This window comes from Polypterus senegalus, chromosome 16, assembly GCF_016835505.1.
Source record: "Polypterus senegalus isolate Bchr_013 chromosome 16, ASM1683550v1, whole genome shotgun sequence".
Lineage (NCBI taxonomy): Eukaryota > Metazoa > Chordata > Cladistia > Polypteriformes > Polypteridae > Polypterus > Polypterus senegalus.
The window spans coordinates 37,401,343-37,420,711 of NC_053169.1; the positions used below are offsets into that span (position 1 = coordinate 37,401,343).

A 19,369-nucleotide genomic window follows, 5' to 3' on the forward strand; every position below is an offset into this window, starting at 1 on the left:
ACCCCGTGCCCCACAAGATGTTAAAATATATGTACTGTATTTTCAGGCAATTTGGAACTCTGGCAACACATCACCCAGATCTATAGGTTTAGATCTCAACAGTAGAATAATTTTGAATCCTCCAATTTTTGTAAACATATTTCTCAAGGCAGCCGTGAAAATCAAATGACTGATTTTGCACTTGTTTCTTTAAACTACACTTCCCAAAAGTCTTTGCGTACACACACAACACGCAGCTGTTGCTTCAACCAATTAGTGCGCTCATTTTGCACTTTAAAAAAAGTTCCCGTAAAGAGAGGAGGCGTGGACAAGTAAGTGTTTTGCGCGTCAGTAACCATGGTGAAAATATCCAGTGTAATATTACATTGCCTGTTTAAAACACTGTAAGAATATTATTAAGCATGCCATTTTAAATGTGTGGAAACGTGGTTGTGTCCGTGCCATTCAAATATGTTTCCGGAATGAGACATCTAATGCTCAAAGCGATCGTATATCCCCAATCTGTTTTAAAACGAATGAGTAATTCTCCTCTGTGCCAGCGTTAGTTACGCACAAGTGGCATAATCGTCGCAACTGTAATTCTCACATCGCTTACAACTTTTTCCAGATCAGTAAGTATACAACTTTTAATGTAATGATAAACCCATTGACTAAATGATTATTTTAGAGTCTAATTTGAACAGATGACATATCACCTGCATGGAACATGGGCATATGCACCGTGGCAAGTTTGTGTCACGATGTACATTTCAGTTACTTGCTGTCGTCGGGAATTTTTCCACTAAAGCGAACAGCGGCTTATTTGCACGTATCTCTCAGTCTGAATCGCGCGTGGGGTTACGTTCGTGAGCATTTCAGTGCAGAAGTGCAATGTAGGTCTTGTCTGAATGTGTGCTATGGCACGGCGTGCGGTGTGTCGTGTGATGACATCCGGGGCAGGTGCAAAACGTGCCTGCAGAAAATATTACGGGTTCCTCACGCTGAACAAATGTGTTCACAAATTGCTTTGTTACTTTCTTAGGAAGTCTTAGTACTTTCTTGCACATGATGTCCGGCGTTTTAACTTATTATTTAGTCACAGAACAATATCAGTCAAATAATGCTTTAAATATTCTCATAGAAGATAAAAATAAATAAATAAATAATAAATAAATAAAAAGATCTTTTTGATAACGACATAATGTAATAACAGGTGCCATTTTATGCATGTTGCTAACATATACACCAGCAGAGGCTAACCAAAAAGTCTAATAGAATGAGAAATTAGAAATTTTAACCAGCAGTTTTTAGGTATTTTTCAGACCTTTCCATCTCCAGTAAACCAGTCTTTGGTATAAATATAACTTTGGCCCCCCGAGCCATGTAATGGACAAATCAAGTTGAGAAAATGTGCTGTTCTGCTGTTCTGTGACAAATTTTAGCTTTAACTGTTGTCCTCAGCATTAAAGAAATGAATGAATCATCCAATTAAGGAACAGATGGATAAATGTAACTCACTACAATATAACTTCGAGCTTTGGGGTTTTCAGGTGCTCCTACAGAGATAATAACAGAACATGAATTTCAAAGCTCAAATTTTGTTTTCAAATTTGAAAATTAGTTTTTTTTCAAAACCAAATTTGATATTTGCTGTTGATTTTGAATGTCTTTGCACTTGTTTGGTTTTGTTTTAGATGGTTATGAAATGATGGCCATATAGGAAACACTTCACTCAATTTCATTGATGTTTGCAAACAACTGCATATGCCTGTATATAATTAATTTTTAAATTTAAGCAAATTAAATGTAGTTAAGTGTTAAAATCCTTTAATCTAAAATTGATCCAACTTTTTGTCTGAAAAATTTAATTTACTATAACTTTAAACCTAGGGTTTGTTAAACAAGGGGCTAAAGAAGAAGACTTTAAACTAAACCATCAAATCATGGCCAGATTAAGACCTGGGTTTCAAAACTTAGAAGCCCCCTCAGGTCATTACCCCTACTGAAGACACTGCCACTAGATAAATCAGGTATACAACAACTGAAAGTGGAGAAAATCCAAAACTTTAAATTGGGCCAACTTCACCTTCCTTTATTGTTTGTTTGTGTATTGCATTGAATGTAACAAATTAATTGATAAATTACAACATCTGTTCTGTGGGAAGTCATCTTTCTTCTGATAGTGTGGTCAATGAACACCAATTAAGCATTTTTAAAAGGCTTGTGCCACTTTGTGGCAAAAGTAACTGAGCATTATGGGGTTGCATATTTACACTAAATAAAATAAAAGAACTGAAGGAAAATCCTTTTCTCTGTATGTCTTATCTCCTGTTGTGGCATCTTTTGCCACATTGCGGTTCACGTCTATGCCAGTGTTATGGGAGACTCCATAGAGTTGAAGTGCAAATTGCTACTAAAGATGTTGGAAGTGGTGATATTAGCCTTTCTGTTGGTGACTATCTGCAAGGTTACTCTAATTAGTCTCAACTGCAGTATTTACCTCTTTTTCAAAGTTTTTCTTGAAATTATACATTTTTTTTTATGTCAGGAATAGTTTTTAGCGAAACTATTTTTTTTTAATTCTTTTTTCACTGTACCACTATGCTATTATTTTAAATGAATATACACAAGGACTTTTTCTGTCCTGTGGTGTGGTCACATATCAAATGTATGGCCTCGTAAAAAGTGACCTGCTCTGGCCATGCTCCATCCATATCATCCAACCGGGACTCATATTTTTTTAAAATTTTTTGGTGTGATGAGTTTATAATCATTAGGACTGAAGTGGTGTACAGGTGTGTACTGGACAAGAGCTTGTAATGTAGGTAAAAACTTTGACTTTTCCTGCTATTAGTCATTTTTTTGTTCTCACAAATGTGATATGTGAACAGAGAGCCCCAGGCTGAGCCTCCAAGTCCCCCTGAACAGTAGATCAAGCTGTGCATCAGTTCAGTTCCCACCTCTGACTTGCTCTGTGACCCTTAGAAAATGACTTAACGTGTAATAACAATGATGAACGATTTAAGCACATTTATGTTAGGTAGAATGTCCAGTGGGTGATGGGTAGTGTTTTGTTCTTGGGACCCCTGCAGATTTTTTTTTCTCCAGCTTAGCTAAATTTTTTTTTTCTATCATCTGCCACCTGATTGTATCGTTGGATTCATCATTAGAGACTTCCATCCAACCATTATCCAACCCTCTATTTCCTAATTACAGGGTCACAGGGGTCTGCTGGAGCCCATCCCAACCAACATAGGGCGCAAGGCAGGAAACAAACCATGGGCAGGGCGCCGGCCCATCGTATCTTTATAGAGACTTTCATTATGATATTGTATATAAGGACACTGCACTAATTACATGTTTTTTAGGATTGTATGAATTTCTTTTTTTTTCTTACTTATTCATTAATATTCATACCTACTGTAATTTGTTTTTTCTTTTCTTGTAACTTTCTCTTTGACAACTTTTAAATCACTTTGAGATAAATTCTTTGTGTGAAAATGTGTAATTCACGTAAAAAAAAGAATGTTAGTAAACTACTGCAGGACAGCACTATAAAAAGGCAATGTACAGTATTAAGTAAAGGTTTTTAGTTTATACTAATGCATAAAATACATAAGGTGTCTGCATAAAACTTTTAAGATGCTGGTTTTTAAAGTTTTTGGAGGTATAATTGTTGTCATGGGTGGAAAATACAGAATAATCAGTAGAGTATGGTGGTGTTTTACATTGAGTGAGGTGAAAACTGTGGGTAATATTTGATTTTGCACCCAGTTTTGCTCTGGGTATATACAGTATTTTGTGAAGATGCTGAACGTAACCCTAAGGGGATTTGGCCGCTCCTCCAAAATCCCCACTTAAACAGTGTTTCAATGGAAAACAAATAGTTTTTTTTTTTTTTATTAATTTTATTGCACTCCATACAAAGAAATCAAGTTTTTACAAAAAGAAAAATAGAGTTAAGAACAGATCGATCCCCACCCTTGCGGTACAAATACAGTTTTTTATCTCTTCTTTGCTAGATCAGCTGCAGGCTTTGTGCTGCTGCTGTGCCATGTGATCTGCATCTCGTACGGCGCTACAAACATTTAAAAGCCTGCACTGCAGCTGTCCTTTTTTCCCACTGCCTTGTCTATCTTCCCTCAGACATCCTCTGCTTTATTCTTTATGCTTTATTATGCTGTTTACGAATGAAGTTTCTGTTTCTTGAAAACCCTGAACGAATCTGTGCAACTTTGTGACCCGAGCGTGACAATCTACTCTCTGTATATTGAATCCTAAGCCTAAAAGTGCAACAATTTTATGTGACGTTTCTATGTGACTTTTTTGTCATGCTTTAAATCGGACTTATTTTAAACCTACAAATTATGTTTGGTATCATTCTTTTCAGAGTTTATTGAACTTTAATGTGATGTTAGATTTTCAGATTCTTATTCTGTTTTTAAATTATAAACTAAAAAATATCAAGAAGTCACTTCCCACGAGATGAGACTTAACCAAGAGATTTAACCACGCCTGGGGCCAGAAATAAAAGACAAAGAATAGGACAGCTGCTATACAGGCTTTTAAACATTCGAAGTGCTGCATAAGATGCAGATCAATCCAGCAGCCAATCGAACAAAGAGGAGGTAAAAGAAAAACTGTATTTGTTTCCCATTGTATCACCGTTTAAGAGGGGGTTTTGGAGGAGCAAATGCGTCTCCTTGGGGTGCGTTCAGCTTCCCTCTTCACAATGTGAGTGGCAGACTGGCCACAACTGGGGGTTGGGCCCAAAAGGCTTTAGAAGGTTTAGAAGAAGGCTAAATGGATAATCCAAGCCTGGTCTGAACCATGGATATTTTAATGTAGTTTTACAGATGAAAACAAGGTTATAGTTAAAAAAAAAGCAGGAAGTATTCCTTGTAAACACTTAAGGGCCTATTGTGGGTTAGTACTTGAACAACTTGTGAATTATTGATTTTATTTTATTTGTTTCAGGTACTGTCATTGTCAATCTGGGTAGCAGTTAAATGGAAGGAATACCTAATTTTCAGTTGAATGATGAAGGCTTTAATCACAACATCTTCAAAGAAAAATATTGTGTATCATCTTCAGTTTCCGCATCGCATATTCAAGTTGCTTGCAGCTCTTGTTATTGTGCATTTCCCCTACATGGAAATCTTCTTTGTATCTTGAAGGCTATAGATCTCTCTCCTCAGGTATGGTTACTCTTGGTAAATTTTCAGTATTTTTTCCAAGGTCAATTTTCCTTTCAATTAATTCATTTTACTATTTGTTTAGCCCCTGTTGCTAAAAGGCCACCATCAGCATATTACAGCTATTGCTTTTGGAAACCTACAGACTCCAATGACAGTCTGCTCAGCGGCAGAAGACTATGTTATAATCTGGGACATAGAAAGATGTCATATGCAGGCATTGAATGGTCGGTAATTTGTATTATGTATTTCAGCTAAGAAAGTTAAATAACTAGATAAACCATGAATGGACTATAGTGATGAGCTGTGGAGACCATGAAAGCCCACTTTTCCATATTGAATCTTGCTTGCTGTGGGATACAGGTCCTTTAGTGAATACAATTAAATATGACCTCACACAGATGCCTTAAAAACATGTATTCATTCCATAGCAAGACTGTGTACCAAAAGCTGTATTTAATAATCTCAGTTTCCCATATCTGAGCACTTCACTCTTTAATCAAATGACAGACAGTCATTTTCAGTCCCACGTAATCAAGTTCAGGGTTACAGGGCCCATGCATATTTATGCAGCATCAGATACAAGGCCAGAACCGACAATTGCAGAATACACATACACTATTTACATATATATACAGTATATATACATTGTCACAATAAAAGATAGGAAACATCAAAGGTTTGGGGCAGCCTCCCATATAATATCCCTGGCTGTAAAATGGTCATTTTTTTTGTGAGTTGTGAATGGTACAACATCCAAAACAGAACTGACTTCAGTTTGGAAAAATGGCAGCTTTAACACTAGAAATACCAAAGCCTACGCAAAAACTCGGCCCAACGTTAAATCCCTTCGCACCTCTCCTTCAGTGTCTTTTGTATTGTAAATGTGCTGATCAAGACAACCAGCAAGCAACCTACTGTTCCATCCCCCAACCGCCGCAGAACGTGCACAAAGTTCTCCTGGCTCATGCCTTGATTATCTGGGAGTGAAGTGCTGGAGTTTTAGAGTGGAAATAATAGATCGTTATTTGGAACAAATGCATTTCTACAATAAATTGTGTAAACACATTGTTAAAACAGAAACTTTTTTCATATTTTAGTAATAAATGACAAAATGCAGCCATAAACTATATAATATGTAAAGCCTGAAGTCCAAAGATCAAATAAACACTTTCATAAAAGGTTCAAGGATGATACAACAGTTTCTATGGTGCAGTGGTAAGAATTGCTGACTTGTAGTCAAGTGTCCCCTGGTTTGATCCTCACTGCCTCCTATAGTTACCGTTCTGAGTAGTGGGATGCTCTTATTGTTAGTATTATACAATAAACACATACATTTGTTTTGCGTCTGTAACAGCCAGTGTACATTTATAGTACTTGTATGAGTTAGCGTTTTTTTTTTTATTTATTCTCTTAGTCACGATCACGATACATACTACTGTCCCCTCCCAGGGATCTGATGCTGTTAGTTTTTAAGTTTTTATTTGAAACTGGGAATAACTGTAGATGTGAGTGGTGTTTTGAGACAATGGAACTAGACATTCTCTGATCATAAAATACTGCTGCTGGATTATGTGAATTTCCCCTTGGGATTAATAAAGTATCTATCTATCTATCTATCTATCTATCTATCTATCTATCTATCTATCTATCTATCTATCTATCTATCTATCTATCTATCTATCTATCTATCTGTCTGTCTGTCTGTCTGTCTGTCTACTAATTCAGAGGGGCAGTAGTATGTACTGTGATCGTGACTGAGAGAATAAAAGTGAAAAAAAAATTTACAAGTACTATAAATATACACCGGCTGTTACAGATGCAAAATAAATGTATGTGTTTAGTGTATAATATTAACAATAAGAGCAGCTCACTACTCAAAACAGAAACTATAGGAGGCAGTGGGGATCAAACCAGGGGACTCTTGACTACAAGTCAGCAATTCTTACTGCTGTGCTACGGAAACTGTTGTATCATCCTTGAACCTTTTGTGAAAGTGTTTATTTGATCTTTGTACTTCAGGCTTCACACATTATATAGTTTATGTCTAGATTTTGTCATTTATTACTAAAATATGAAAAACATTTGTTTTAACGATGTGTTTACACAGATTATTGTAGAAACGGAACACCCATGAAATGCATTTGTTCCAAATAACGATCTATTATTTCCACTCTAAAACTCCAGCACTTCACTCCCAGATAATCAAGGCATGACCTGGGAGAACTGTGCATGTTCTGCAGTGGGTGGGAGAATAGAACAGTAGGTTCCTTGCTGCTTGTCATGATCGGCACATTTACAAGACAAAAGACATTAACGGAGAGGTGTGAAGGGATTTAAGGTGGGCCAGATATACAAATTTTTTCATAAGCTTTGGTAATTCTAGAGTTAAAGGCTGTGACCGGAAGTGATGTAATCTGGAGTGGAAACGGATTTGATATCATCAAGACTGGAAGTGACGTCAGCCAGAACTCCGGTACTGGAAGTGGCGTCTTCAGTGTCCCTGGTACTGGAAGTGACGTCATCAGTGGTCATGGTGCCGGTACCAGAAATGACGTCATCAGTGGTGCCGACACCTAGTGGGGCTTTCCCGAGGATAGTCAGCAGAGGACAGAGAGAGAAAGTTTGTGGAGCTCACCAACCCCCGGTCTGGCATGGTACTAGTATTATTTAAGCCCTCTAGGTGCCTCCCATGTGCACGTGTGTGACAACATATATGTCAATTAACTTGTACAGGAATGATTTTGAGTAGCTAAATAACTGTAATGCTTTCAGTTTATGGAAAAACCCATCCATATATTGGAAGCACATACAAAATCCACATAGACAGTGACCAAGAATCAAATCCACGACACTTGCACAGTAAATCAGCAGTGCTAACCTCAGCACCTTTATGGCTACAAAGAGGTAGCTTTTTTAATTGCATAACACATAACATGGGTCTATGAGTGTGGCGGCACGGTGGCGCAGTGGTAGCGCTGCTGCCTCGCAGTTAGGAGACCCGGGTTCGCTTCCGCTTTCTGCGTGGAGTTTGCATGTTCTCCCCGTGTCTGCGTGGGTTTCCTCCGGGCGCTCCGGTTTCCTCCCACAATCCAAAGACATGCAGGTTAGGTGGATTGGCGATTCTAAATTGGCCCTAGTGTGTGCTTGGTGTGTGGGTGTGTTTGTGTGTGTCCTGCGGTGGGTGTTGGCACCCTGCCCAGGATTGGTTCCTGCCTTGTGCCCTGTGTTGGCTGGGATTGGCTCCAGCAGACCCCCGTGACCCTGTATTCGGATTCAGCGGGTTAGAAAATGGATGGATGGATGGATGGGTCTATGAGTCTTTGGTCTTGTCTTTCCATGCACACTTACACATAAGATTTCCTAGGAACACCTGCCTCACTATTCAACATCACATGCATACACTTCTCACTGGGTTCCTGCTGCTTGGTATTAAGGCAGGATTCCAGACTTGGGCACATATGTATAAGTTCAGCATAAACTCTTCCCCATTATGCACCTGTATGTTTTGTGGTTTTCAATCCTGAAAACAGATCTGGAATCCTGTCCAGGGTTATTTTCTGCTTTGTGTCCAGTGCTGCTAGGATTGTACCCAGCACCTGTGACCCCAAGTCAGATTAAGTAGGTTTGAGAATACAGGCATGTATGAACACATCATGGTATTGATCAGTCTAATCCACTGATATGAGTGTATTAGGAATTGGAATAGTATCAAAGGTGTATCAAGAGTGCTCAGTCCCTAGGAAAACATCAGCCACAACTGGTAATGTGGTAGGAAACTGATGAAGATTAAAGGGGCTGATAGAAGGAGTCATTGTCTTGTGCAGAGTAGCACATGAGTGACAGTTAGTCAGCCAACAGTATGGTACAGTAGTGGTACCAGGAGAGTGATATCTAGACACACATATTTTAATATCTTGTTATGCAATGTTGCAGCTGGTGACCCTATCTATACTTTACATGGAAAAAGCGCTCCCTGAAAAATGTACCTTTTTAAATACTCACAGCTATCAGCCGACAAACATACCAATGTAAAAACAGGAAAAAATATTCAATGATTTGAAAAGAAAAAGCTTGATTTCTAGTGCTGGTGTGTCTTCTTGAAACAAGCAAATGTTCTGACACAGAATGGGAACATCTGGACCAGTCATTACACTTAGACTTCTCTCTTTGTATTAGCTTATGTGGAATCTATATGTTGGATGACTCCATACTGGCCTAGTGCTATTGTGACTTAGGATGGAATGTGTTCTTATTCAGGGTTTGCAACTGTCATGCAAATTTGGCTTTGGATGCCAAAAAGCAGCTCAGATGAACAAGTCATTATATTTTTTCGGATTACACATTCAAAAATTGGAGCAGGTGGCACTCTTTTCACAAATATTGACACATTATCTGTTAGCATCAAAAACCAATAATTGATTACATGGAGCCACATATCAATAATACCAATCCAACTTTGCTCATTAAAGGATCTTAAGAAGCTGGTAGTTTTTATTAAATTGAATTCAAATTTTTTTTTTCTTTTGTACAGCTTTTTACTTTGCAGACACCGTGCAACATTTACAAACATTAATGCCTATATCAAAGTAAATAAAGAATAATTTAGGGATCACTGACTTTGCTTAAAATGTACTCAGCATCATACAAATATAACTTTCAGCTAACAGAAAATATGGACAATTAACGGTGAAGAAAAATAAAACAAAACATCCAGTTAACAGAATTCCTGGTATTAAATTTGAAAGTGGATCTCAAGCACCAAAAATGATGAGATAATGTAGTTATTTGGTTTATTTACTGTTTGTTCTGGTTCTAGAATTTTAAATTGTGTGGATTTTATTTGTGTACTTGTTCTGCAAGAATCTTTTTATTTTTAAAGTGTTACAAAATTTTATCTTTTTTCTAATTAGTATTATAATACCATTGTAATAAGGTCATTTTTGTTCCGTGGCTATTTTGGTTGTGGCAGATCAGTGGTTTTGGATCAAATGAACATGATCTTGTGACTCATGATGTCAATGCCCAAAGGATCATCAAGGTTTCTTACAATTTTAATACCGTCCATTCTATTTATTAAACGTGTAACTGTTAAACCATGTTAAGTACTTTTGCTTTAAGATGTACACACACACACACACACACGCACACACACACACACACACACACACACACACACACACACACACACACACACACACACACACACACACACACATATATATATATGAAGAATGAAGAATGAGCCCAGACACGAGACACAATTTTTTCTGGCACACAGTACACAAATTACCACAAATAGCTCAGTCCCTTCTTTTCTTTTCTTTTCTCTCTCTTTCTCTTCTGATGCCTTCACTCCTCTCCCGCAAGCTCTGTCCTCCACCTTGTGACTCTGGCTCCAGGAATGAAGTAAGGCCCCCTTGTTTCATATTGCACCCGGATGTGCCCCAGGTGCTCCCAGCCGTCCGTCACAATATATGTCCAATGCTTGGAGAGCCCTGGATCTCAGCACTTCTGCTGCACCTGGAAGTGCTGGGGGGGGAGAGGATCAGGGACACCAGGAGTGCTTCCGGGTACACAGCCGGTGCTTCCGCCACACAGGGGCGTGTTGGCGGAAGGTTACTGGAGGACACCTGAAGCACATCCGGGTGGCTATAAAAGGGGCCCCCTCCCTCCATTCGATGGCTGGAGTCGGGTGAGGAGTGGACAAAGTCTTGCTGGAGAGGAGTGGAGACAGCTGGAAGAAGAGAGGCACTAAAGAGAGAGGCCTGGACTTTGGGGTGATTGGTGCTAGAGGCACTGGGTTGTGCACGTAACTGTAAATATCAGTGTAAATAAATATGTGTGTTGGGTGACAAAACGTTGTCTGTCTGTCTGTGTCCGGGGCTTGTTCCACTATATATATATATATATATATATATATATATATATATATATATATATATATATATATATATATATATATATATATATATATATATATATATATATATATATATATATATATATATATATATATATATATATATATGCTACAGATATGATCTATTTACATTTAGTTTATTCATTCATCTGTCCATCTTCTACCCCAGCAATCATAGGGCATGTGGTAGGAACAACACCTGTACAGGGCATCAGTTCATCACAGGGTCCATTTAATTTACTTTATTGTTACTCAGAGAACAAATATAAATTAGAATTTCAATGTAGTGGATACATACAACAAAATTTGCTCCCTTTCCAGTTTTACAGCACTGTGGTACTGAAGGGATGGGATTTTCAGCTCCTCAGATGCTCTTTCTGTACTATTTCTGGTGAAACTGTGAGCAAAATAGAAGTTCACCTGGCTTGGCATATTAGTTTCTTGGACAAGAGAGATAGATCAGAGAAGCTGTGGGGAGGCTTTATTACATTTAAAGCATACTTTTACCAGTAGACTTAATTTAGTAGCTTTGTGACAAATTAAATGGCGTGTATAATAGCTATTCTGAAATAATACTTCTTATCACCTCATAAAGGCAAAGTTCTGAAGTATACTGTGTACATGCATCATGTTGAGATTCTAGCACATTGTAATTCATCCATGAGATTGATAGGGTACACATCACACATAAACTGCATGTTGAGTCTGTATTCTATTATACAATTGCAGCAAACTGCTTCTAATTTCTGCAAAGATGCAAATGAATGCAATCACAACAGCAGGGGATGATATGTAGGATCTAGTGGGATTGACTACTGCAATGCGGTATTCACTGGATGTTCAAACTGTTCTTTATACAGCCTCCAGTTAATCCAAATTGCTGCTGTACGAATTATTACAAGAACAAGAAAGTATGAACATATAACTCCAGTTCTTTAATCCTTACACTGGCTCCTGGTTAAGTTTAGGGGAGATTTCAAAATCCTCCTTTTAACATATAAAGTACTAGCAAAATACCCGCGCTTCGCATCGGAGAAGTAGTGTGTTAAAGAAGCAATGAAAAGAAAAGGAAACATTTTGAAAATAACGTAACCTGATTGTCAATGTAATTGTTTTGTCACTGTTGTGAGTGATGAGTGTTGTTGTCATATATATATATATATTTACACACACACACATAAACATATATATATATACATATCTATACATATACAAATATATACATACATATATATCTACATATATACACACACATATATACACACATATACATACATACACACACATATATACACACAAATACATATATATATATATATATATACATACATACATACACACATATATAAACATATATATACATATACATACATATCTACATATATACACACACAGCTATTTCGTATCAGTGCAATACGCTGTTTGTTAAAACGGTTGACTCCCGCTCTTACGTGCAATAACAAATCAAATCATTCAGTTGTCTTTGCTCATATGTCATTTTAGAGCTGGACGCCTGGCATCTTTTTTTGGCCATAAGTTCGTTTCTGTTTGGTGTGAGGTTCTGTGTTGTGGAGATTCTCAGAATGGATTGCAGGTGCTCATCGGTGAGGCGACTCCTGTGTGCTGTTTTGTTAGTCTTTATCACTGAGAAGAGCTTCTCACACAGATATGTGCTACCAAACATGCACAAGGTTCGAGCCGCATGTAGACGGACTTTTTTTGTTCTTCAAAGTCACCAAAGCGCTGTGCAAACTCAGTGCGCAATAACTGTAGTAAGCGGTAAGTGTTGGCAAGGCAGCTGAAGCGCTGCATTATGGGATCTGTAGTTTATTGTGTTACCAGCGCTTCATATACCCGGCTTTAATAACAATAATACAGTATTGATCTCGGGCGGATATAATTACGCCGGGCGGATGTGGCCCGGCCCTTGAGTTTGACACATATGGACTAAATAGAACTTGAAAAGATATATTTTTCAAATGTGATCGCAATTCAGATAGAGTTGACGCAAGACTACAGCCTGCATGCCTCAATGAGTCATCCTCCCTCGCCCTTACTTTTTTACCATTCATCTAATGAATACACTGAGTATGGCTTTACCAAAACAATCATTGATGGCGAATAAAGTATCCATTATTCGAGTATGTAGAGCGGGATATATATATATATATATATATATACCCGCGTATCGCAGCGGAGAAGTAGTGTGTTAAAAAGGTAGAAAAGAAAAGGGAACATTTTAAAAATAACGTAACATGACTGTCAATATACAGTATTTGTTTTGTGAGTGTTACTGAGTGTTGCTGTCATCAAGGATTTGATTATCATTATTTCTTTCAATCAGGTTCGTATTTGTAGGATGTGTTGTGTTCAAGTTACATTCCGTGTTTGTCAATCGTTGTAAAGATGACAGGTTTCATTCATCGATTCGTTTCTTACTGCATCAATAAACAGCTCGTCTTCTTCTTTATCTGAGACCTGACACACTGCATGCACGGGTTTTTTACACTGTCTTCCTTTAGCGGGACATTGACTTTTTCCACCGTGTGCTTTGTTTCCACAGTAGCTGCATTTATGAATATGCTTATCAGACGCTTCATATTTTTTGCTGCCTTTTCAATTGTGTAATTCGGTTTTTGTTCAGCACTCTTTGGAACTGTTGCTTTTATCTGTGCACTGCGTCAGTTCACGTGAGCCACTCGGTGTACTTGCATCGAAGGTTCCCAGCTGTGCTGGTGCCATCTCGTGCTATGTCCATAGCTTTATTTAATGTTACCTTAGTCCTGGCACTTAAAACTTTCTCTCGCAGTTTCGCTGAGTTTGTACCAAACACCACCCTGACCATCTCATCTTCCTCTCCATAAGCACAGTCCTTCACCCGTGAATATTTACCCGTGGCAGTTTGCTATTGGATTGCCGCTGACGGACGGCCTTATATGGGCAGGCACTAAATTACAAACGCCAGCGGCAGCCTGTCTATGAACTTAATTTAAAGTGTAGGTTTACATCGTGCTTTGTTTCCGAAGTAGCAGAACTCATAAATTTGGTTGTATATGTCACTCGCTCGCTTCTTATTGTTTCGCTGCCTTCTCAATTATATAATGCATGTTTTCTTAAGCGCTTTTTTGAGGTCTTCCTGGTTTTCTATGTACTGCGTGATTACGTGGGAGGCGTGATGATGTCACACGAAACTCCGCCCACGGCGTTGAAGCTCATCTCCATTACAGTAAATGGAGAAAAACTGCTTCCAGTTATGACCATTACGCGTAGAATTTCGATATAAAACCTGCCCAACTTTTGTAAGGAAGCTGTAAGGAATGAACCTGCCAAATTTCAGCCTTCCACCCACACGGGAAGTTGGAGAATTAGTGATGAGTCAGTGAGTGAGTGAGTGAGGGCTTTGCCTTTTATTAGTATAGATTAAATGGCCACGGTCCGGCTTACTTGTCTGTACTTATCATGACTTACAAACCAGAGTGCACATTAAGATCTGAAGATGCCGGTCTGCTTAGGATTCCAAGGATTAATAAAATAACAGTGGGAGGCTCAAGCTTTTAGTTACAGGGACCCCTAAACTGTGGAATGGTCAACCTGCTACTATAAGAGATGCCCCTTCGGTCTCAGCTTTTAAATCCCGGCTGAAGACTCACTACTTCAGTTTAGCATATCCTGACTAGAGCTGCTGATTAACTGTACAGACTGCATCTCTGTTATTAGTCATTAGCACTAAAACAGAAGTAACATGATAGTTAGAATTGGATACTAACCCTCACCTATTCTGTTTCTCTTCTTGGTACTCAAATGTGGCACTTGGTGCCATTGCCCACCTGCCAAGTTGTTTTGTCTGCCTAAGGTAAAGCCATCCCAGATGGATGTTCGCAGGAATCATGGGAAAGTGGGGTCCTTTCATCGGATTGGCTGGCCCAGCGCTGTTTCAGCCGTGGAATGGCCAAATGGGGGAGGCAGCTTGATGACTGAGGTCTCCAGGACTCTAAACAAATCCAAATCATATTATGTGATATCATCTACTATTAAATTCTGCTACGTACTTCTAAAATTTTTATTTTTATACTGTATTGAGGATTTGTTCTGTTCTGCCCAACCTACCTGGAAAGGGGTCTCTCTTTGAACTGCCTTTTACAAGGTTTCTTCCATTTTTTCCCTACTGGGATTTTTTTGGGAGTTTTTCCTTGTCTTCTTAGAGATTCAAGGCTGGGGGGCTGTCAAGAGACAGGGTCTGTTAAAGCCCATTGCGGTACTTCTTGTGTGATTTTGGGCTATACAAAAATAAATTGTATTGTATATGATATTATGAAATCCTTCTGTGTGATTTCATTGGTACACTGAGATGCTCAAACTGATGTAGCAGAATCATTGTGGATTGCTGTTTTGTTGATATAGTTGGGTGAAAACTGGTTATTATCTAAAAATTAAGTAATTTGTTTTCCATGGAATTTGTTTCAGTTTTGTTCAATAGAACACATCATTTTAAATGGAATGCATTGGCATTCAGTCCAGGGCTGGTTCTTCCTTTATAGCCAATGCCACTGTGGCCTTCCATAAACCTATCATTGGAATAAGTCAGAATCAGAATTCACTTTCTTGTCCAGAATCACTTACATGTACAAGGAATTTGTCTTGGTAGCACTGATGCAAACATACATGAACAACACATAATATGAAAGATAAACTAGTATAAAAGTCAGTTTGAAAATTAATGGATAAATGGAACGTGAGACCAGATGTTTAGAAAAGGTCATCCATTCCACAGCAAACTCAAGCCTAAAGTTTGCTAGAAGGTCAATACTATTTTGGCATAATAGTGAATCCAAAACCCAAGCAGATTCATTGTATTTGCTATTCAAATAAGGTCTCCACTTGTTTCTCTGATTACTTATAATCCAAGGCCCTCAACTCTTGCTGTAAAAATATTTATTACCCTATATTGTATGTTATAAGTATACCAGTAAACCCCCGATTCTCTAAAGAATCGCAAATCCAAGAATGGCAATCACTTTCTGTTCCCTTCGATCTTTGAAGGGATGAAAAATCATGGAGGGTGGGGGTGCTGGCGCTGTGGAGTGGAATACTGTTGGCACTGTGTAGCAGAGTAGCTGCTGGCACTTTGGAGTGGAGAACAATGACTGCTGGCACTGTGGAGTAGTTGACTGCTGGCACTGTTAGTAGTCACCACTACTTCAAGTTTAAATATGTGACCATGACAAGTTGTTGGCATGCATGCTTTACCTCAAGTTTAGTTTACAGATTGTGTTGTGTTGTTTGGGTGCCACCTACTGACTCTGGGAAGCCGCTGGGTTTGACTCTGGGGCACTGAGGCGCTGTGTGCATGTGCTCTTGGCACAGCTTGCTTCTGGCGCCTGGCATATGTACAGCTAAGGCGTTGTGCGTGTGCGCTTTCGGCACAGCTTGCTTCTGGCCTCTGGCATCCTTGCGCACGGCTTGCTTCTGGCCTCTAGCATCCGTGCATACAACCTTCGGTTAATAGATTAAATCAAAACAATAATGTAAAAAAAAAATCATTATCTTCTCTTCCACATTATAAGGGTATTCTCAGATTCTTTCCGAGACTCTCTTTTGTTTTTGTTGCCTTTCTTGTATCTCTTCTATAGGAGTTCAGCATCCTGCACTCTAACATTATGGTTGATGCCTTTGTCACTGGTAATCTCTTTCCACCTTGATTTTCCATCTAGACACACCGTACAATTGCCTAATCAAATGCTTTTAAATGTGGAGGACACATGTGTTGGCACTCATGCACTTTCCAGTAGTGGATTCCTCTTCAAAATATTTTTATTTTCATTGTTTTATTCCACCTTTTTAAGTCAATATGGTTATTTAGTTTTCCTAGTAAAATGATGAATACATTTACTTTTCTCTAAGACTCTACCCAGCCATGTGCCTTATCTATATCACGTGTGCGTGAATTGGTTAGTGTATTTGAATGCATAGCCTGGACTCCATCCTATGTTATTATTTGATCATTCATGCTCTTTTAAATATTTTACTTTGTTATTAATTTCTTTACGTGCATTACTTTTTGGTAAATATACCTTTTCTAACTTTTTAAAACTAATCTTTTCAGGTGTGTTACCTCGAGGAATTGTTATTGGCACCCGTCTGGGACACATACAGCACTTAAGTTTCTGCCCAGGTGATCAAGTGGTGGCAGCGTGTGCAGATTCCAAAATCATTTTGCTATCGTCAGCAGTAAGTTCGTTCTTATGGTTGCAAGCCATAGGCACATGTGTGTTAAGTAAAATGATGCAACAGCTTTATCTATAGTAAGTAATGTGTAGTTCCTCATATGTGCATGGAAGTGAGTTTGAAAGAAAGGTGTGCATCAGCTAAGCAAAATGTGTACTTTTAAGCAATGGGCCCACATAAAGTTTTGCAACATAATGGTAAATTAGGGTTAAGGGGAGGGTTAGGAATGACACACTATAAGATGTTACTCCAGGTACATGGTGACCAAGTACTTAGCCACAAAATTGTGAAGTTCAGATAGGAAAGACATTTTTTTGAAGATGATGACCAAAGTAGCTATCAGGTAGCAAAGATGTATCCAGGAAATGCAATGAATGGCTGAGTGGAAAGCATTTGAAGATTGTAAATAGTAGTATTGTTGCACTATTGAAAGTATCAGAAGTTTATTTTTTCCTTTGTAGTACATTTGTAGTTATTTTATAGCACAATGGGCTGATAAGTGTAAATACATTTAAGAAGAATAAATTGAACTGATGAATGTTCTTGGTATTGAAAATTCAGTCTTTGGGGGCTGTAGGTACTGTTGTTCTGCCAAAAGTGTAATTGACTTTTAACAGCTTGTGTAATTAGTAAAGGAAAATACAACACCTTGAAAAAATATTTAGCCCTCAAAACTATGTTCATGATTTGCTGTGTCAGATTCTAAATTAACAATATATTAAAATAAGAAATTTTTTCTGCTGATCTGCAAAATGGCATGCGTCAAGACAAATCAAAAGGAATAACTGAAAACCTTTAAACAGTTTTCTTAAAAGGAAAAGTCAGAATTCTGAGATTTAAGAGGTATTGCAACTCTTTGTAAATATAAAACTGACTTTCCTCGGGTGTAATATATCACCTTACTAAGTCACCCCATTTGTTGATGTGGAGATGGGTGGATCACCTGTTCACAGTTATTCATGAGAATAAAATCCATTTGTCAAATTGAGGTCATATTGAGTATGGTAAATTATTTTTTTTACAAAACAAACCAAAAGGAAGGAAAAACAACATTCCAAAGATATAATTATAGAGAAGCACAGATCAATGGAAGGGTACAAAACCATTTAAGAGGAAGGAAACATTATTGAGCTAAGTGAAGTTTGTCATACTGAAATGGAAAACAATATGAAACTACAGCCACACTGCCTAGATCAGGCCACTCCAGTAAACTTAGTCGCCTAACAGGAATAACACTCATCCGAGAGGCTACTGTGACAGTAATTGTCATTCTGAATGAGTTGCAGAAGTCAGAGACTGCCATTGTAGAGCCTTGAATATCTTTTCTAATCTCTAAGGTATAGCACAAACAGGGCATTCATGAAAAGGAAGAAGCTCTGGCAGAAAACAACCCATAAATTTGCACATAAAGAATTTACAAAAATGTCACTTGAATGATGCTGCAAAACTGTGGCAGAATGTCCTGAGATCTAATGAGACTAAAATAGAATGTTTTAGCTTGAACACCATAAAATGTGGTGGTGGCTTAATCACATTTGAGGGGGATGATTTTCAGAAGTAGGAGTTGCCAATTTGGTCAGGATTAATGAAAAAATGAATGTTGCACAATACAGATGGATCCTTGAGGAAAACCTGCTTACTCTGCCAGGAAGTTTTCAACAAGAAAATTACACTAAAGCACACTGCCAGAGCAACAATGGAGTGGCTTTAATCTCATTTTTTTATGCAGAACTGAGATAACAAAGTTTATAATTTAACACTAGAATTACCAGAGCCAACGAAAAAACTCGTAAATCCAGCCCACCTTAAATCCCTTTGCACCTCTCTGTCAGCATCTTTTGTCTTGTAAATGTGTCGATAAGCCCAAGCAGCTAGCAGCCTGCTATACCATCCCCCCAACCGCCTCAGAACGGGCAAGACGTTCTCCCGGTTCCTGCCTTGATTGATTATCTGGGAGTGAGTTATACAGAATTGTAAGGGGAAATATTTTGATCTGTGTTTTGTTTCAACAACAATCTATGTAAACACATCGTTAAAACAGAAACGT

The 19,369-nt window shown here is 38.2% G+C and overlaps 1 protein-coding gene across 4 annotated transcripts in view; it reads left to right on the forward strand.

Annotated features, from left to right (window-relative positions):
• Positions 1-402: 402 nt before the first annotated feature.
• The window catches only part of wdr27 (WD repeat domain 27), a 332,022-nt gene continuing 313,055 nt past the window's right edge, over positions 403-19,369 (forward strand). For all 4 annotated transcript variants that reach the window (XM_039738896.1, XM_039738897.1, XM_039738898.1 and 1 more), the window contains exons 1-4: positions 403-611; positions 4,957-5,177; positions 5,260-5,401; positions 17,201-17,325. In XM_039738896.1, coding sequence (XP_039594830.1) covers positions 4,989-5,177; positions 5,260-5,401; positions 17,201-17,325 — 456 coding nt within the window. In that variant the 5' untranslated portion in view covers positions 403-611; positions 4,957-4,988. The remainder of the gene's footprint in view (positions 612-4,956; positions 5,178-5,259; positions 5,402-17,200; positions 17,326-19,369) is intronic.